Source organism: Octodon degus, unplaced genomic scaffold (assembly GCF_000260255.1).
Source record: "Octodon degus isolate 3935 unplaced genomic scaffold, OctDeg1.0 scaffold00079, whole genome shotgun sequence".
Taxonomy (NCBI): domain Eukaryota; kingdom Metazoa; phylum Chordata; class Mammalia; order Rodentia; family Octodontidae; genus Octodon; species Octodon degus.
Window position 1 is genome coordinate 8,804,097 of NW_004524655.1, and position 20,872 is coordinate 8,824,968.

At 44.2% G+C, this 20,872-nt stretch overlaps 2 protein-coding genes across 6 annotated transcripts in view; one reads left to right on the forward strand and one right to left on the reverse strand.

Moving 5' to 3' along the window:
- Positions 1-4,694, reverse strand: part of Kctd10 (potassium channel tetramerization domain containing 10) — a 26,775-nt gene extending 22,081 nt beyond the window's left edge. For both annotated transcript variants that reach the window (XM_004636289.3, XM_012515811.2), the window contains exon 1: positions 4,623-4,694. In XM_004636289.3, coding sequence (XP_004636346.1) covers positions 4,623-4,625 — 3 coding nt within the window. In that variant the 5' untranslated portion in view covers positions 4,626-4,694. The remainder of the gene's footprint in view (positions 1-4,622) is intronic.
- A 292-nt stretch (positions 4,695-4,986) lies between these two features.
- Positions 4,987-20,872, forward strand: part of Ube3b (ubiquitin protein ligase E3B) — a 54,689-nt gene continuing 38,803 nt past the window's right edge. The window contains exons 1-9 of one of the 4 annotated variants that reach the window (XM_023720960.1): positions 4,987-5,151; positions 7,882-7,990; positions 9,122-9,293; positions 9,443-9,563; positions 11,378-11,437; positions 11,907-12,011; positions 13,953-14,049; positions 16,107-16,192; positions 17,426-17,508. In XM_023720960.1, coding sequence (XP_023576728.1) covers positions 7,975-7,990; positions 9,122-9,293; positions 9,443-9,563; positions 11,378-11,437; positions 11,907-12,011; positions 13,953-14,049; positions 16,107-16,192; positions 17,426-17,508 — 740 coding nt within the window. In that variant the 5' untranslated portion in view covers positions 4,987-5,151; positions 7,882-7,974. Of the gene's footprint in view, positions 5,171-7,881; positions 7,991-9,121; positions 9,294-9,442; positions 9,564-11,377; positions 11,438-11,906; positions 12,012-13,952; positions 14,050-16,106; positions 16,193-17,425; positions 17,509-20,872 lie in introns of all 4 variants that reach the window. The other 3 variants (XM_004636290.2, XM_023720961.1, XM_023720959.1) reach the window with 3 other exon arrangements.

Genomic DNA, 20,872 nt, shown 5'->3' on the forward strand with positions numbered 1-20,872 from the left:
CACACACACACACACACACAAATAAATTTTAAAAAAAGAAAATGCTTTTCTTGCATCCTTTTCAGATGTAAAGTTACACAATAAGATGTCTATGAGAAATGACTTGCCATCTTCTAAGGCAACTACCACAAGATAGACAAGACATAAAGTACGTGTACTTTTGCGGGGTTCAGAAGAAAATAATTTGCATATGATGACGTATATTTTAAGTGCACAATGGATGAATTTTGAACTATTCGTGTATCCTACTCCAACCAAGACAGAATACTTCAGGACTCTAGACAGTCCCTCCATGCCCCTTCCTCATTAACTTTTACCATCACATGTGACTTGCTGAAATCCAAACAATGCTGGAAGACAGCTATCATTATTCTCATTTCATGGATTTAGATTCCATGGCTCAGAGGATCAGACAAGAAGTGAGTCAAAGTTGAGAACAAAGGTGAGTCAGTGACAAGCAAGCGAAAAAACATGGACAAGTCCTGGCCTGGAGCCCCTCAGGCTTGGCGTACTTAGAGCTATGACACATAAACTGAGAGCGCAAAGTCCCCTCCTTCCCCCTTTAAAAAAAAAAAAAGTAAAAATATGGGAAGCAATGTATGTTTAAGGACTCAGGACAGAGTCTCAGATGGGCATTTAAGGCCCAACCCCTGCCACATATGAATCTATTCCCATCATTCAAATGAGGACAACAGCCACTGCCAACCCCCAGCTATGATGGAGGCCACAGACAGCACCCAGCATCAGCCCTGGCTCAAATATGAAACACTCAAATTATGATCATCTGGGAATGTTCTCATAGTCTTAAAGCATCTCCTCTTGGAGACTGTTTCCAGCTCTAATGCCAACTTGAACTACAGAGACAGAAACCCAAGACTCCAGGTTAGGCAATGAAAGCCCTAAAGCTTCCCACAGCCCATGCCTCCCAAGGTCTGGCGCCCAATACCCAGAAAGCCCTTAGGGAGAACCTCTGGCCATGTTCATGCTCTCAGGCCTGGGTTACAAGGAGTGAAGACACCAAGCAGTAGGTAATAAACTTCTCACAGCAGACTTCTCTACTGAGGCCTCTCTTTGCCATCTCTACAGGGATTCTGTTGTTTTATTCCTTTCAGAAGTTTACCTTATTAATAAGGTTGGGGAGGTAGTGCAGGAGAGAGCAAAACTGTTTACAAGAATCAGAGAAATAACACCTGAGATACTGGTTTTGGATTCTATTCCATCAAAAATTTATTTGAGTTAATAAGGTAAACCCATGTCCCCGTCTTCCCATTTGCCCAAATACACTGTTGCAGATTCCAAGTAATGGCCCTCTTCCTGGTCATACACTGTACTCACTGGGGGAGCTGAAAAAATACTAATATCTGAGTTATATTCAGAGGAATTCTGAGGTCATTGGTCTCAGGGTGTAGCTGAGGTACAAGGATTTAAAACTCTCCCCATATCTGTAATCTCAGCACTTAGGAGGCTGAACCCAGAGAACTGTGATTTTGAGGACAGCCTAAGCTACACAGTCAGACTCTGTCTCAAAAGAAAAAAAAAAAAAAATCTTCCAGGTACCTCTAATACATAACCAAGACTGCAAACCACTGTCCTTAAAAGTCTTATACTCCTCAGTTAGGCTATAATTAACTCCATGGTCTTAGAGAATCTCTCCTACCTTTTGCTCTGCTGGCCCAGTGAATTCCTAACCTACTCATAAAAACAAACCATAAATAAAAGCAACCCTCTGCTTCATAGCTTTAGAGTCATAGGCTAGAGGCAACTGTACAGATGCTGAAAAAAATAAAACCAGCTAAATGGAAAAATTCTTGTCTGGGGTCACAGCTCAGCAGCATAAGTGCCTGCCTGGCAAGCACAAGGTCCTAAGTTCAATCCCTGGTACCAAAGAATTAAAAAGAGCACAAATAAGAGTTATAACCCTTTTGGGGCTGGGAGATGGCTCAGTAGAATAAGCGCTTGCCTGGCAAGTGCAAGGGCCTGAGTTCAATACCTGATTCTGCAGGAAAAAAAAAAGATTTTAAATGGAAAAGTTTTTGACTTCAACAGAGATCTAGATTAAACACAGTAAAGATCCTCACAGCACTGCCTCATGTATGCATGTGGACACATGTGGAGAGATGCTAGACTGGGCCTGGCGAACCTAGCCTGCAATCCCCATTCCCCATGTCTTGATTTTCAGAAGAGTGACTTCACCAGAAACTTAGTCTATTAATTTGTAAAATGGAGTGTTAAAGCTGGAATCTTCAAAAAATCCTCAAAGAATGAATGTTAAAGCACTTGGCACCCAGTAATTGGTTTTCCTTCTATCCTTCAAGATTTGAGACCTGCTACTCCCAATCCTAACCACCAAAATCACCTGGGCTATGTAGACTAAGCACTTCCCTGGCAAGCGCAAGGGACTGAGTTCAATCCCCGGTTCTGCAAAAAAAAAAAAAAAATTCCCTAGTAATTTTAGGGGCGGGGAGATGGCTCAGTAGAATAAGCACTTCCCTGGCAAGTGCAAGGGTCCGAGCTCAATACCCCAGTTCTGCCAAAAAAAAATCACTTCAGAGGGCCTGTGAGATAACTCAGCAGTCTAAAGCACCTGCTTAGGCAAGCTCAGGCAGGTGCAGGGGACTGCCATTTGTTCCTTGGCACCACATGCTACAACAGCCCTGCCTTCAGGGTGGGCTGAGCTGGCCCCCTCCCAAAAAAAGTCACTTCAGAATATTCAGATATGCTTCCAGGACTCAGGACTCAGCATCACTGGACTGTTTCTTTAATTAACTTTTTTTTTTTCTTTTAAGTGCAGGGTCTACAGGGTCTCACTACATAGATCAGACTCATAGTGATCCTCCTGCTTACAGCCTCCCAAGTGCTGGAATTACAGGCGTGCACCACCACACCCAGTCTCAATCTGTCCCAGTGCACCCTGGCCCAGGGATTAAATCCCCAGTCCCTGCATCTGCCTAAACTGAGCTAGCTGGCCAGCCCCAAATTAACTTGATTTAAGAATCATAGGGATATGTACTAAAAAAATCATGAGGTTGGGGACTCTTACAGCAAGGAAGTTTAAAAAACACTATGTTGATACTAAGCAAAGGGGCCAGGGAGAGAGCTCAGTAGAATAAGCACTTGCCTGGTAAACACAAGGGCCTGAGATCAATCCCCAGTTCCGCCAAAAAATAAAAAAAATTAAAAATTAAAAAAAAGAAACTATGCAAAAAATCACCTCCCAAATTGTGAGCTTGTCCACAACTCAAAAGTCTGCTGTTCTGTTTCAATCAAAAAACTGAATCAGTCACACAACTGTAACATTACTTTGGATCCAGGATCCAGGACTTCCTTATAAAACTGCTAGTGACAACCCCAATGCAACCAACAAAATTAACGTTCTGGCCCGGATTAGCATACAAACATTAGCCTATTTCTCTCAGTGATCTAATGAGTGAGATATTATCATCAATCTCACTTTCAGAGAAAGAAAACTAGGAGTCAATACCGTAAAAACTGTAAGTCTGTCTCCACTCTGTATGCCCCTTTCATTTCATAGCCCAAATCAAGCAATCCTTCCTCTAACTAGCTTGCATGATGCCATACTCACGTTGTGCTGGGGCTTGAAGTCTGGGCCGAGTTCTAACAAGTTCCCAGGTGAAGTTGCTTCCGGCCTAGTGGCCAGTTTGAGAACCACTGATTTAGATAGCCTTCTCCTTCAGTGGTGTATTTATTTTGCACAAAATGAAGCAAATCAGTCAAAATCAAGTACAGGTGGACTCATTTTTCTTTAGATTACAACTAGTCTTCCCTAATGACTGCACTTTCTAGGGAAGCGACAAACGTAAACAAGGGAAAATGATCTGGGCTAATCGTTGGTCATTGCCACCCAGGAACAAAGAGCGATTCAAGGAACTGACCCTTGAGGATCCCAAGTAAACAGAAACCTCCTCACAGCTGAGACAGCAACGTGAGACAACCTCCGTTCCTGAGGTGTGGCCACCTAAGACCTCCGCGGAAGTGACTATTTGAGTACCTAAGGCACCAGCTGGGGGTGGATGCGTGGCAAAGGTACCCTGACCTCAGACCCCTAGCACTGTTCCCCGGAATTCCAAGCACTGAACACACGCTGGCCTGCCGGTTCCCTCTTCCTTATGTGTTCAGGGAAACCTGACGGCCCCTTCCCTAGAACCCAGGGACGCTTTCGACACCCTACGAGGTACCAAACGCTCTCTCCAAGAATTGCCGCTTTGCTCTTTTCACAACCTACTATCATCCTTTAACAATCCCCCAAATTTTCATTTTCCACCCCAAATGTGTTTTCAATGACATCTCTTTGTTCTCACAATCTGCACTTCCACTTCAAACAAGCACTCAGGATTCAAGAGACCCTCCACTCACCCACACACACATCCATGCCCCAATCCCAAAGCACTAGCCCAGATCCTCAACAGCCAGGGACCCTCCAAAGCGCAACCCTCTGCCCCTCCCCCACCCCGCCCCCACCCAAGCCCCCAAACCGCCTCTCCAACTACCGCGACCGGTTCTCATTCCACCCCCTCCCTTCGGTCCTTTCTTTCTCTACTTTGTCGCTGCCCGGCCCCCTCCGTCGCTGAGAGACCCCAAATCGGGGACACCGCCCTCCTTACCATGAAAAGTCGGAGGACGCCGGAGTCGCCAAATCCGGACTGCGAGCGGCAGGAAACACCCAGTTTACAAGAGCCGGGGGCGGAGGCGGGACAGGGGCGGAAACTTCCGCTGTCTCATCCCACTTCCGCCTCGCAGAGGACGTCTTCCTAAAGTGTCCGATGTGGTCTCAGATATTACCGCTTCTTTTCTATCCTCCCCTTCCAGGATGGGTTCTGTATCCTCTCGGATGAGTCAGGCATTTATCCTACTCCTAAATGTGCAGGTTTGTGACCTTCCAGAGAAGAAGACAGGCGTTAGGAGGTTTTCCTTCGTGGGCAAATAAGCTCTGCGGAACTTTTGTTTCCCGGAACCGGATACTTGCTTCCCAGCGGATCTTGAAGAGCGAACACCCCGGGGCAAGATGGCGGTGGGTCTTTGGCTGATGCCCCGGGTCTGGCAGAAGTCGGGGAGACTGGGCTGAGGCGGTGGGAGTTGCAGCCCGGACCCCGAGCGCGGGGCCTCGAATGGATAAAGGTCTACAGCCTGCGGGTAGCGAATGGGAACAAGGGTCTTCTTGTACTCTGGGTGGGGCTGGGGACATCGAGGGAGGTGGTTGTGGAGCCGAGTCTGGAGGTGCAGGTTCTGTCTGTGGACTGGCTTTCGTCCGCCTAGGCTCTTTCCACCTCTTCTGTTCTTTGAGGCAATAACCTTTCATGAATGAACTAATATTGGGCGAAAAGAATTTGTGGTGCTGGTTGTTGATGCTGAGCCTCAGGAGCCACTGAAACAGGAGTTCTATTTATATTCGCTTGTTTTGTGACCCTGGGTGAGTCTACTACCCTGTCTGACCCTCATTTTCCGCCTCTGTAAGTGCAGTAATTGGTTTGTTTCCTAGACAGTGTTTTATAGTACGTTTTGTACCTACCATACCTAAAACTCGGCTCCTTACTAAAGAAATCACAGTCATAATTTGACTTGGACCTAGCCCCATGGGCAGCCTTGCGTTCTTCTTTTCGCTTTGCCTTTCTGTGAAGTTGTCCTAGATATTGTGTGGTATACTTGCCACTAGGTTACTGCTTTGGATTCAAATTTAGAATCTGTCCCCTCTATGTTGCGTTTTCCTCGCTGAAGATGGAATTGACACTAGCACCCACCTAGATAGAATGTAGCTTTCAATAGGTGATAACTAATATTAATGGCTTTCTGAGCCCTGTTGTGTATTCCTGAGTTTAAAAAAAAAAGTTACTAACAAGATAGAGCTGTTGAAAAAAACAGGATTAGTTAAATATCTATACAGTGGCTGGTACATAGTCTGAAACAAATTTTTGTGGTCATAAGCTGGCAATTTTTCTCGACATACAGAAAAAAAAACCGTTCAGTAGTTAATACTTCTGGTACTTAACCCTGGGACCATACTGTACACTGACGTAGGTTTTTGTAATTCTCCATTAAGTTGGCCTGCTCCAGAAAACACAGATTTTGAGTAGGTGTCACAGGCATATAGAGGTAGTACAGAGTTTAAATCCTGTCAGTGTTAAAATCATAACCCTGCCACTCGTTAATGGTCTAACGTTGTATTTTGTGTATAATTGTAATGTATGTAAACATATATGAGTAAATTGGCAAAATGAGAGGACTGAAGAGAAATGGGCCAGTCATTTCAGTCCAAGTCCTTTTCTGTTACAGTCTTTTATGTGCCATAATGTTTAGCAGAATAAATACCTGGTATTTGATTGTGTATTTTATTTAATGAGCTGTAGTGCGTGTTACGCAAGTAGAGGAATTCTATAGGAAAAAGAAAAACTACATGGACTATGTAAACAGAAAGCAACATGTGATGTTGTTGGGAGGATGATAATCTCAAGCGATATTACCTTCTGAGGTCCCCTGAGAGAACTGAAAGTTTTTGAGAGATAGGCTTACAGGTAACTAGGCACAGTTTGCCTGCAACCTTTTGTCTTTCCATTTAGAAGAAACTCCCTCTTCTGATCCCTGTAAACCCCATCCTGCTTCTCCCACCAATAAGGGACTTGTTTTAGGGAGATCATATGTTGTGCTCGTGACTTGGGCCCTGCTGCTTTGCACTGCTCAGGAACTTGAAGCTGTTATGACCAGGGCAAGGATGTCATAACCCAAGTGCCTGGACTGGTTTGAGTCACTTGAGAATAGAAAAAAAACTTAATGAGTAAAGAAGTTTAGGGAGCTGGCATTACCTCCATCCAAAGAATCTTAGTGACTACAGCTGGGAGTTTCTGCAGAAGAGTTTTTAAAAACCAGTCTATCAAGGGACTAAGTGCCTGCTTAGGCAAGCGCAAGGACCAGGGTTCAATCCCTGGTATGGCATGCTGCACCGGCCCTGCCCCTAGGCGCACTGAGCCAGTGACCGAGTCTGGGCATGGTGGCACACTCCTGTAATCCCAGTGCTGGGGAGGCTGAAAACAGGAGGATCACTATGAGTCTGAGCTTTGTAGTGAGACCCTGTACCAAATACATAAAAAAACAATCTATCCATAAAAGTAACTCACCTATTGGACTTACTGACTGTGGTCTGTAAACATTTCAGTGTTTGATACCCACCTCAGTTCCCATGGTGGACCTTTGAGCTGATTAACAAGTAAAGACCAGGACTTAGCTTCTACAGTACTGGCTTCAGTTCTGTGTGATTCCAAATCCCACACGCTGCTGTGCTGTGCCAATTACCGTATGTGCTCTAGAAAATAGAAACAAGAAAGATTTCCCGTAAATTTACACTGCCTCAAAACAATGACTTTTTGTGTGTGTTGTGCTATAAATTGACCCAAGGCTGTCACACTTAACCAGTCTTGACAGGTTGGCATATTTCAGCCCTGTTTGATACTTACCTGCGTGTTTGTTTTTTCTATCAGGTAATTGGGATTGTATGCTTCACAGGCAGCCATTTTTTCCAATCAAGGGTGTGAACATTTTTCCATAACCTTAAAAGATGTCAAAATTTTCAGTGGCTTTTTAATGTTTCAACACCACAGTTACTTTTGTTTGCCATCCCAGAGCCTATAAAGCTTTTTTAATCCAGCAACTCTTTTGGAACTATTTTCAGCCTATTCCCTTTACATTTCAAGAACTGGGGAGATACAGTGTTGATATTTAAATGAGACATGAAATAGAACCTAAGTTTTTTTCTTTTCTTTTTTTTTTTTAACTTCAATCACTGTATTTGTTACTTATACTTCTCAATGGTAATATGCCCAAGGCCATACCTGTAGAATTAAATCTTAAGTCTTTTTCTTCTGCTTCTGTCAGAAAAAACAAAAACAACTTCTTTGATGGGAGAAGCTGTCCTCAACTGCATGTCCTATGCAAGATCACTAGTGATTAGCCTACCGTTTCTGCTGCATGGATGGGTTGTCAGGTGAGGTCTTCAGATTGGGACCAGAAGAGTGAAGGTCTCAGGACTGCTGCCTTTCTTCCTCCAGCCCTCTCATTCTCCTGTGGTTAGGCACGCTCTTACTGTTTTAGAAATTGCCAGTGACGGACTTACATGTTGGCAGTCCTGGTGGTGTTTGGTAGCATTCCCAGATGTGTTCGTGTGGCAGATGCCTAGCACAAACTATTCTAGATGCTGTCATATCACAGGTACTGCTTTGAGTAACTTAACTTAGTAAAGGAAGTTCCAGAAGTGGATTTCTGAGGTTCATTTCCATCCTGTCCCCCACCTGGCCAAATGTCCCTTGCCGTCCTAGGGATTGAACTCCGAGCCTGATGCGTGTGAGGTAACCATTCCCACTGCGTACACCTCCAGCCCTTTTAAAATTTTTTTCCTTTGAGACAGTCTTGCTACCTGTGTCTCGGGTTACTCAGGTTGGCCTCAGACACTTCCAGTCTCTTCTGCCTAGCCTCCCAAGCAGCTGGGATTGGAGGCTTATGCTGCCACACCTGGAAACTGTGTGCCTTCATAATATTAAAGTGGCCCCTTCAAAAGAAAAGTAAAAGACATTTTTGTGTGTTGGGCACAACTTAAGTGCCAGTAAACATTTGTTGAGTGAATGGATGACTAATAGTGACAATAAATAATCATGTTTGATCTTTCTTTCTTCAAGCCTTTTCTTGGCAAAATAGTTTACTGCTTATTGTTCCCCAATATGGTGGTCTTGTCCAGAAAATTCAAATACGGCATCTGTGAATCTTTGACTTAGAGTATCCCTGAACTGGAACTTCATGGCAGGCTTGATTTGTGCTTTGTTCCTTTATCAAACTTATATAGAACCTCCCAGTACTTTATACCAGGCACTGTGTATGTTCTCTCTTAAGAAAATACAATCATTTAGTACAGGACATAGCATCCTTGATCATTGTGACTTGCCTGAAAGGAACTGGTAGGAGTTTGGGTTGTGCCATGGCTGCTGAGAGCCCCTTGGAAGGTGCTAGAAGGTCCTGAACATCTGTGCCGCTGCCCCAGTCCCTGCCCACCCTTAGCGCTTGAGCCTGGTTCCATGTTTTTCATACAGCCATCTGCAGCAGCTTCTCATCATTTTCCTTGCAGAGTCTGCAAACATGTTCACTGTATCTCAGACCTCGAGAGCGTGGTTTATCGACAGAACCCGACAGGCACGAGAAGAAAGGCTGGTTCAGAAGGAGCGGGAGCGCGCGGCCGTGGAGATTCAGGCACATGTCCGGAGTTTCCTGTGTCGGCGCCAGCTGCATAGAGGCATCAGGTGGGTGCCTGGACCTTCTCAGCACATTTTTCTCTTGCTCCGAACTAACAAAACAAAACAAAAAAAAGACTGCTTTCCCATGCAGTGATTCCAGATGCTGTGAGCTCCTAACCTAAAATGTCTTTGTTTTTGCTCTTCTCCCTCGCTAGGAGAGAGATTGATGAGTTTTTAAAAGGCGATGACTCTGGGTCCAGTAAAAGAAGTGCACTTTGTATTTTCAAGATTGCCAGGAAACTGCTGTTCATATTCAGAATTAAAGAGGATAATGAGGTAAATAATGATGTCAAGCATATAAATCTTTATGCCAGGGCTTTTTATAAGCATTTTGTAAGTATTAACTCGCTTTGTCTGTGCAGCAGCTCTCTGCGGTACTTTACCCCACCTCCCACTGCTTTTGTTTTCTTGGAACCTATTTTATAGAGATTATATCCATGGCCTCTGGAGACCTTTTCACACGTTTACAAACACAAGTTGGACTCAGATGCGTGCAGAAGCCAGGCAACCTAGGTGTATGAGTAAAAGGCACCATATATGAAGCCAGACGTGGTGGCACATACTTGTCACCCCAGCACTTGGGAGGCTGAGGCAGGAGTTCAAGCCCAACTGCAATTCAGACCCTGTCTTAAAATTAAAAAGGGGTGAGGATGTTGCTCAGTGTGAAGGTTCTGAATTCAGTCCCCAGTACTGCCAAATAAAACAATACATTTATTAAAGAAAATGTGGTGGAAAGTAGAAATCACAAGAAACAGTGACTGACAGGCAGCCGTGTCAGGCAAGCTCAGGCCTTATTTTAGGAAATTGCAGACCCATCTCATTTTTAGGAGTGGTAATAACATTAAAAGGAATAGTGAGGTTTATTTCCTGTTATCCAAAGGGAAGCCCATGCTAGGTTCCTTCCCATGATGGACTTTTACTGATTTTTGATAGAGACAAGCTGTGTGCAGTGGTTCATGCCTATAGTCCTTCCATTCTGGGAGACCGAGGCCAAAGGATCACAAGTATGAACGTACTCTGGACAACTTAGTGACTTAGATTCTGTCTCAAAACTAAAAATGAAAAATGAGGAAAGGGCTGGGGGTATAATTCATCGTGAAGGCACTGGGTCCAATTCCCAGTACTGCCAAAACAAAGACAAAACACTGGAAATCTGGGTCTTCACACTTGATCTTCTAATTTGTACAGGTTAGTAACTAATTTGAATTTGTTTTTGTTTTGCTTTGCTTTTATTTTATACATGGCAAGCCAAGCTAGTTTCTACCCTCAGGATGAGAATGATTGACCTGGAAAATACAGTCTCAGAGAGGCAGATAATTATCTGTAATAGTACTGAGGATGCTGTTGAGGCTCCAAAAGGACATGAGACACAGCTTTCTACCTTTATAGAGCTCCTAGCAGGGCAGAGAGGGAGGAGTGCACGGGCATTAAATACCCTCTCAGGCAGCCGTGCGCAGACAAGCTCAGGCCTTATTTTAGGAAATTGCAGACCCATCTCATTTTTAGGAGTGGATCTGGAAGCAGTACAGCCAAAGTATAACCTGTTTTGCAGTTTCTGCTTTCTTCATCTTTGCACAGCAGGATAAAAGGGCTGACACAACCTTTAGCTGACGACTGTGAGGCAAAAGTCAGTGTTCATGATGCGTAGAAATGGCAGGCCACAGGGCACAAGCAGGAGACAGCTGCCTGCCAGCTGCTAGTCCACACCCGATTTTTCAGATGTAATTTCAGTTTTCAGAAAGCACCACTTTCCTGGGGCTGCAGCTTCGTGGTAGTGCTTGCCTGCTATGGTTGAGGCCCTGCGTTCACTGCAAAAACAAACAATAACAACCAAAAAGAAACCTCCATTCTGGTTTTTTATGTGAAATACATGTTTTGAAACACCTCTGTAGGGACCACCCAGCCTCGAGGCCAGTCATTTGAGAGCCTGTCTCTAGCTCTTCTGATCCTCAGTTTCCACATCTGGAGGGAGGAGCTGAGTGAGACACATATGTGAGTTACCTGGCAGGTTGCCTGCCTGCATTTGTGTGCCTGTCTTCTCAATTTTTGGTTGCTTGTGAGAATTCATGATCTCTTTTCTCCCCCTGCAGAGATTTGAGAAGTTGTGCCGTTGCATCCTGAGCAGCATGGAGGCTGAGAACGAGCCTAAGGTAAGTGGCTCAGGGGCTGCAGAGTCTCCCCCAGGCCCTTGAGGGTCACACGTACAAATCATGGATAGGTGGGAAACATTTAGAGTTTAAATGATGCCTTGGTCATCATTGTCCAAGAAGCTGTGTTCTGTTCTTGCCTCTTGCTCAGGACTGTACATTCCCTTACAAGATCTTTTATCGGCTGGGAAGATGGCTCAGTAGAATAAGCACTTCCCTGGCAAGCACAAGGGCCCAAGTTCAATCCCCGGTTCCGCAAAAAAAAATCTTTTATCTTTGGCTTTTTATTTTATTTTATTTTATTTATTTTTGCTTTTATGTTAAAATAAGTCCTGCTTACCGTTTATTCACCCATTCACCCTCGCCAACTTATCTGGCACTGGCATTAGCTAGTAGATCCTGTTCCAGCAGTGGGACCATGTGTAGTGGGACCCTTAGAACTGCTGTCACATTTCTCCTCCTCTGCTCATAGGTGTGGTATGTGTCCCTAGCGCTGTCCAAGGATCTCACTCTCCTGTGGATTAAACAGATCAAGTCTGTTCTTCGGTATTGCTGTGAGTTTCTTGAGCAGCTCAAGGTAAAAAAAAAAAAACCTGTCAGTCTGTCATTTCTGGAACCTTCAGTATATAGGTTTAATCTTCATCATTCCCTCATTGTTTAAGCATTATTTCAGGGTCCAGTAAACAATTATTGCTGTGGGAGAGAACAAGATAGATGCTGCTGTCAGTGTGGCCCTTCTTTAATGTAATATCTTGAACATTGACTGCATGTGCAATAGTCTCAGTTCCAGGGAACCCTGTCTTCCTTCTTGTTTCAATGTAATCGTGACTTAGGGCCAAGGAGCTAGCTCGGCAGTATAAGCACCTAACTGGCAAGCACAAGGTCGTTAGTTCAATCCCCGGTACCAAAGGAAAAAAAGTAATGATTATGATTTATATTGTTATGCTAGTCAGACTCTTATTAGAGCTAACATACAGAAATCCAACACAAGCAAAGTTAATAATTCAAACAAGCTAAAAAAGAAAGAACATTCTGTTATAGAATATGTTCTGAAACTTAATAGCTGGGAATGACTAAAGCTTAGGACTTGTAGATTCTTCTAGTTCTTTTCCGTTATCTGTGCTCCCTTTTGGAGGCCCTGCATCCTCTTGTGCTGTAATCATGGCGGTCAGTGGTTCCAGCCTCATATCCATGCTATTTTGACCAAGGAGGAAAAGAAAGCCCCCCTCCCTGCTCAAAAATTCAGGAAGACTCTTACAGACCCAGTGAGACACTGAGCTCAACCCCAAAGCAGCCAGAGTGGGGAGAGCAAAGTGCTACTGCTCCTGGGCCAGGCTGGTCCTGTGCCTGTGGAGGCAGAAGCTTCAGAGATAAAGGCTTTTCAAGGACCCAGGTTTTACCTGCATACTGGAACAAATGTCCCTGATCTGCCTCATCCCCCACTATTGTGGTGTTCATAGATGAGTCTTAATCACAACCCACCCAAGGCAGTGAACGAGCCACAGGCAGCCTGTCAGACATGGCATGAGGCGTGGAAAAGTGGTCTTCACACCCTGGTCCGTGGAGCCCTGAGGCTGTGCTAGAATGCCTTGGGCCAGGCGAGCACATGCCTCCCCTGCCTCCACTTGAGCCAGGCAGATCCTTTTCCCTGCTGTTTGTATCTGTATTCCCTAACAGTTTCTCTTTTAGAAGAGGTTCTGCTAGTCTAAAAACATATGTATAGTTTGTGTGTAGAAGTGGATATTAGGAGAAAAGAGCTCTGAGTCTGGAGCCAGGAAGACCTAAGTGTACTTCTGTTGTGTCAGTTTCTCCCTTGTCCCTGGCCAGGCCACTATCCTCCCTTATTCCCTATGAGCTTAGTCTTTGAGCTCATGGGCTGCAGGCTCCTTCCTGGTGTGTGTGCTTAGGTCTGTGAGCCTGGAAAGCAGTCAGGCGTCTTGCCTGACCTACTCTGTTGAAACAGTGAACAGTCATAATCATAACCAACAACGTGCAAGCTTTCCATGTGCTGGGCAATACGGATGGTGCTTGTATGCATTGATCCATTTGTTCTTCACAACAACCCCACTGAGGAAACCATGTTACTATTCCTAGTCAGCAGATGAGGAAATTAAGCACAGAGAGCTTAAGAGACTGGCCCAGGATGACATAGCTGATAAACAGTGAAACAAGAAGTCAGAGCCTAGACCCCCACTTAGGTTCAGTTGCCTTTTTCCAGTTGCTACAGTGTTCACACGCAGGCAGGCATATGCACATACGGTTATCCAGCCCTGTCTTCCTGTTTCCAGAGAGTGGTCAGTGCTGCATTCCCAAGAATGGTTGCGTGGGTAAGTGCTAATGTGACAAAGTCCTCACCATCTGGCTCCACAGTGGCTGTTCCCCAAGAGAAAAAGAATGGATATGTAGTCCTGCCTCAGCTGTCCTAGTCTGAGTGCCCCGAGAAAGCTGTAAAATGGGTGCTGTACGGAGTGGGATTAGAAAATACAAGTCTTAATCTTCCTCTTTTTACTACTTCCAGCCTGAAATCTTACAAGACTCCAAACTCATCACACTGTACCTCACCATGCTTGTCACCTTCACAGATACTTCCACATGGAAAATTCTCCGAGGAAAAGGTGGGTGGGAATTGCGTGACATTCAAAATCTTTCCTGACTGGCATTTGCACAGAAGACAGGGCACCTCCTCTCCTGTGTCAGAAGTGGGATTCCAACCATGAGCCTCAAGGAAGGCTCTGAGGCTACACAGATGTCCTTGGAGCCTCCCAGCAGACCGTGTGGCAGGAGCCAGAGTGTGGCCGTGTCGTCTGTTACACTCTCTGCTGTTAAACTTAGATTTAAAGGCGCGATTCTTCTGATGTCATTTTTTTACAATTCCCACACTGCCTCATCCTGTAAATGATGATGGTCATTTATATTTTCTCATTTCATGTGGAAAATCATTACACAGCAAATAATTCTATTTTGCCCATAGAATTTATACTGTAAAGCTACCTTAGCCTTATGTATTTCATAGATTCCTTTTTATTCATCCATTCAGCTGATAGCCTACTGTGTGCTGGGCACTGTGTTCCCACAAGTACTGGGAATACTCTGATGAGAAGAACAGAAAATTGCCCTGTAGTGATCAGAGATGCTGTCATTCTTACAGGGCTTAGAGTGTAGAGATGTTAAGGAGGGGTTACTCACACATAGTTGTCCCTCCATGTTTGAAGGATCCTTATCCATGGGTACAGCCAACCAATCATCAACCAAAATATTTGAAAAATAAATTATATCTGTACTGAACATATATATATATATATATATATATATATATATATATATGTATGTATATGTATTCAAGGAGGGACAAGTCTCTACTTGTCCCTCCCTAACAATATATTTTAACAAATATATACATAACATTTACATTGGATTAGTTACAGATAATCTACAAGTGACTTGAAGTATGCAGGAGGAAGTGTGCAGGGTCTACACAAATATTACAGCATTTTATAAAACAGACCAGAGCATCTGTGGAATTTGATAGAAATTTTGGAATCAGTCTGGACAAATGCTGTATCTGAAATGCATCTATAAGTGATAATAAGTACGGGAAGTGCTTGGAAGGAAGAGTCTCAAAGAGTGAGAGTATTCATGAGGATTGAATATCTCTGGTATTTTCTTGGTACCACCAAAAAAATAAAACAAATAAAAAATTGTTGAATTCTGAGCCCTGCAGGGAATTTACCTCCTAGTACAGAGAGAAGCTAGGAGGCCAGCAACATCTTTCTCCCTGGAGGAAAGAAGGGACCCAACACCCAGGAAACCTTTCCTGGCCTCAGGCTCAGTTCCCTAAAGGAGTGATGTCTGCACTCAGAGCCAAAGGGAAAGGGAGTGTTGACAGTGAAGGAGGAGGGAGAGACTGAGAGCAGGAGAGCTATGTATATAGAAGCTCCAGACGAGCAAGGAGGGTTTCCTGTAGACATCCTAGACTCTCGCAAGGACCTAAAAAATTGTTGAGCCAGGTGTGGTGTTGTATGCCTGTAATTGCAGCACTCGGGCAGCTAAGGCAGGAGGAGTACTGTGTGTTTGAATCCAGCCTGGGCTACATAGGAGCTCAAGGCCACCCTAAACTACTTAGCAAGACCCTGTTCAAAAGGTTTTTTTTTTAATAAAAATTGTTGTAAGGGAGATGGCTCAGTAGAATAAGCACTTGCCTAGCAAGCACAAGGGCCTGAGTTCAATCTCCGGTTCCACCAAGAAAAAAAAAAAATGTGGCTTGGGAGATAGCTCAGTGGAATAAGTGCTTGCCTGGCAAGCACATGGTCCTGAGTTTGATCCCTGGTACCACCAAAAAAATAAAATAAAAACTTGTTGAATTCTGAGCCCTGCAGGGAATTTACCCCCTAGCACAGAGAGGAGCTAGGAGGCCAGCAACATTCCTTCTCCCTGGAGGAAGGAAGGGACCCAGCACCCAAGAAATGACACTGGACCCAGGCCTTCCAGGAGAGAGAGAATCAGAATAAGCAGAGCTTCCCTGTGTGTTCCGACGAGACGGAAGGGCTCGGAACCAAGCCAGTCAGTATCACGTTTCCTTACAGTCTTGGAACTGGGGCATAATCTTCTGGCCAAATTAAACAAGTTACATGATGGCAAGATTTTTTTTTTTCAAACTTTTTTCTTCATTTAGGTGAGAACCTTCGACCTGCCATGAACCACATTTGTGCGAATATAATGGGACATCTCAACCAGCATGGATTTTATTCTGTGTTGCAGGTATGCGATGCCACCCCCTAAGATGTGCCCACCATTCCTCAGTGCCTGAAGTTAGATTTTGCACCCATCTGATGCTCTCACATAGAAACACTCTGCAGGAAGAGTTTAATGCCCAGTGTCCTTCTTTTTCCCTGCCTTGGGTCACCAGTGCTCCAGGGAAAGAGGGACAGTGGTGTTGGGATCCCTGTAACAAGGATGATAGAGTTTCAGCTTCAAGGGTGACCCATTCTTTTGAAATTTAAACTCAGGAAGGAGGTCTCATGTCTTGTTCCTTCAGGTGCCTTCTTTGTTGGTGTCTGGAATTTCTAGTTCTGTGCCCTCCAATGGCCTTCTGTCCACCCCACAGGCTTGGTTCTGTTTAAAAGTGCTGTGGAATTCTTGGGTTGGAGAAGTTGTGTGCTGTTGCCCTTCCGCTTGCCCCTGCAGTGGGCTGCTTCCTGCTTTCGTTGCTGGTTCTGCTCAATAATAACCCTATGAGGTAGTGTGATAACAAAAGGTGATCTGCACACAGGTTATCTCAGTAGATGAAACCTCTGCCAGATACTATTACTTGAACCACTTCTCACTAACATGGTCTTGAAATTGAAGTCAGTATTGTTGTTATTAGCTGATGATTTTTTTTTTTTCCTTGAGCTACAGCCCCAAACTTTTCCATTTTTTGTTTTAAGATAGGCTGTAGCTAAGTTTCATGGGGCTGACCTTCAATTTGTGATCCTTCAGTCTCAGCCTCCTAGGTATGCACTGTGTGCCTGGCTTTTTCTTTCTTTGAGATAAGATTTTGATGTTGCTGACGCTCTTCAGAACCCCTGGACTGCAATGATCCTCCTGCCTCAGCCTCTTGATACCTGGCACCAGAGGTCTGTGCCCTCGAACCCAGCTTTCAACTGTTAGGTTTGGGTGGGTTTTTTTTAATCTGATTATTAATATAATATTTAAGGCTATGTTTAATAACACATTCCTGTAATCCTATCTTGGGAGGCTGAGGAAGGAGGATCACCACAAATTCAAGGCCTGCCAGGACTCCATTGTAAGTTCAAGGCTAGCCTGTCCTGCATAGTGAGGCCTTGTCTCAAAAACAAGCAAAAAAGCTATATATTTAAAGTAAAGATTCAATAGTAGAATAAAATTCTATACTCAATTTTTGCTTCTATTTTTTATAGTATTTGCTTTTTTTATTACATAAACATCTACAAAATTGGTATTGTCCTCTGACCAGTTAAATGTTGCTTTCAGGTATTGTTGACCCGAGGCCTGGCCAGATCCCGGCCTTGTCTGTTCAAAGGCACTCTAACAGCGGCCTTCTCTCTAGCACTGCGGTAAGAAATGCTGAGTCGCCTGTCTGTACCCATGAGTACTTTCGCAGTGTGATCTGAGGGAAAGTATTCAGAATGAATTGTGTCAGGCTGCCGGTGGCCAGATGTACTCACTTTTCCCTTGAGTTCTTAACTGACCAAATAAAGGAAACCTAGGAGCTGGCAGAGGCTTGGCCCGGGGCAAGCAAATAGACAGAGGCCTCATGTTAGAGCACAGACTGGAATGCTGGGGGAGGGAAGGGCAGCGAGGCTGTGATACTTGCCCTCACTTAATCAGTTTATTGATGGACAGTACCTAAGAAACAAAAGGTTTCCTTGGAGAGTTCCAGGAACTATCAGATGTCAAACTCAGTGGGTCCAAAATAGTCATAAACTGGATCGCTGGCTTGGGAGCAGGTAAGAACTCCTGAGGAAAAGGTGCCAGGTCAAGGCAGCTTGGGAGGCGCCCCCTGCCCTGCCGCTCCTGCAGATCCACAGCACACCTCACTGGAAGCGCTGAGAACAAGTTCCGTCATGGGCACAAGAGCCCTTATGCTTGTTTCATGGGATGTCAGCCCAAACAGATGCAGACATGGAATGGCCCAGTCTCATTTCTGGATGGTGAAACGTGTCTGTCAGCACCCCTTGGCGTCGTTTTCCATGGAGCCACTGGGAAAGCAGTGGTTAGAACTGGTAGCAAACCTATGACACACATGTTTTCTTGTAACACAAAGATGTTAATGTATGAGGGGTTATTTTTGCTTTGTTTTTTTCCCTAAACCTAATACTGATTAAACCTTAGTATTCAGATTTAATTGCAGTGCTGGCACCTTGTGATAAGTGGGTTTTCAGTTGCTGTTGGAATATTCATCTCTAAAAAAAATTTTTTAAGTATATTCTAGAAAGCAAAAGTGTGTGATACGAATTCCAGTGGTGTGACTATCAGTAACATTGTGCACACATTAGCTAAAAACCATTTTTTCCCCTGTAAGTTCTTGTTATCTTTTTACCTGGTCTCTCAAGTGATAGGTTTTTTTTTTTTAAAGTCTTCATTAAAATATAATTCACACTGGGCATGGTGGTGCACATGTAATCACTATACTCAAGAGGCAGGGGCAGGAGGATCGATGCAAGTTCGAGACCAGCCTGGGGTATAAAGGGAGCGCAAGGCCAGCCTGAACTGCATAGCGAGACCCTGTCTCAAAATGACACAGAAAAATAAAATAATTAGTGCTGTATATTTCACACAAAGTGCACAGCTCACTCGTGTGCAGTGTATTCATAGAGCTGTGCAACCATCACGACTGTCCAGTTGGGAGAGCCTTTCACTACCCGCGGAAGAAGCCGCTCCATCTCGTCAGTCCCGCTCTCCCTTGTGCTCTCCTTAGCCTCTGGCAGCTGGTGACTTTCTGTCCCTTTGGGCTTGCCTGTTTCTCATCATTTCACGCACATAGAACCATACAGTCTTTTGTTCCCGCCTTTCCTCTTTTTTTTTTTTTTTTTTTTTAGTGGAACCGGGGATTGAACTCAGACCCTTGCACTTGACAGAAGTGCTTATTCTACTGAGCCATCTCCCCAGCCCCCCTTTCCTCATTTTTGCATGATGTGTTCAGGCTCAATTATATCACACCATGAGTTGGAAATTAATTCCTTTTTACAGCCAAATAATCCATTGTATAGTTTTTCCACATCTGAGCTGTTTCCATTCTTTGGCTATTAAGAATTTGTGACTATGAACATTTATATATAAGCTTCTGTGTCCTACGTTTGCATTTCTCTTGGGTGTACATCTAGGAGTAGGATGGCAGAGTCGTGGGTGCTGAACTTCTTGAAGACCTGCCAGACTTGTTTCCAAAATGGCTGTGCCATATTATATTCCCTTCAGGAATGTATGCAAGTTCCTGTTTTCCACGTCTTCACCAACACTTGTTATCTGTCTTTTTTTTTCTTTTCCTTCTTTTTCTTTTTTTTTTTGGTAGGTCTCCAGGTAAATGTGATGTGGTATCTCACTGTCATTTGATTTGAAATTTCTTGATGGCTAGGGATGTTGGCCATTTTTTTGTGTGCTTATTATCTTCTGGATATAAGCTCCCTAAAATATATAATTAGAAAATATTTCCTCTCACTTTGTAGGTTGCCTTTGAACTTTTCATGTGGTGTCTTTTCAATCAGATTTTTTTTAACTTATTTATTTATTTGGTACAGGGTCTCACTATGCAGCTGTGACTCTTAATGATCCTCCTGTCTCAGCCTCCCCAGCCCACAATTTTTCTTTTTTAGTAAATTCAGTTTATCTATGTTTGCTTTTGTCTGCTTTCAGTGTATCTTACCTGAGTGATTGTATAACCTAATGTCATAAAGACATATTTGTTTTCTTCTAAGAGTTCTGCAGTTTAAGGCTGCACACAGTGGCATATGCCTGGCTTGTAATCCTGGCACTGCTGGAGGCTGAGGCAGGAAGATCCCAAGCTCATGTCTTGCTTGAATACCTTAGAGATACCCTATCTCAAACTAAAAAATAAAAGTGGCTAGAATAGGACTGGCCAGATAGGTCAGCAGAATTAAGCACCTGCTTAGGCAGAGCACAGCAGCCTAGGTTTGATCCCTGGTGTGCAGTGCTGGCCCCACCCCTGGGGCAGGCTGAGATAGCGATTGAGACTGGGTGTGATGGTGTGCCTGTAACCCCAGTGCATTGGAGGCTAAAAACAGGAGGATCACTACAAGTCCAGCCTATGTAGTGAGACCCTGCAGACCCTGAACTAAATACATAAAAAAATAAAAGCGGCTAGAGATGTAGTTGGATGACAGACAATACCGGGGTTCAATTCCCAGTGTGGGGCGGGGGGGCCAGGGAGAACCCGTATGGGGGGTGGAGGGTAGAAGGTGGGGGAGATTATAGTTATAAAAGTATCAGACTATGTATATTTTGAAATAAAGTAAAGTATGAATTATTGATGAGTCATCAAGTGGGCACTTTGGTAAGCACCAGTCAGTTGAAAATGTGACTCTAATAAGATCCTCCAGAAGTCCTTTTCCTCTCCTGTTTATGTCTTTGTTTACATGTGTGTCTTACAATTTTGTACAACATGAACATTTTCTCATGTCAGTAAAACTCCAAAATTAACTTTTCTTTCTGTGAGTGTGTGTGATAGTGGGACTGAACTTAGGACATTTGCTGTGTGCTACATCCCCAGCCCTTTTGTGTTTATTTTGAGACAGAGTCTCATTAAGTTGCGAGATTGCCCAGTAGTGGCTCAGAGCTGTGATCCTCCTGCCTCGGCCTCCCAGAGTGCTGGGGTTATGGGCATGCACCACCACACTGAGCCCAAACTGGTCTTTCATAGCTGTACAGTCTTGTGTCATATGGCTCTACTGTCATGGGCATAAC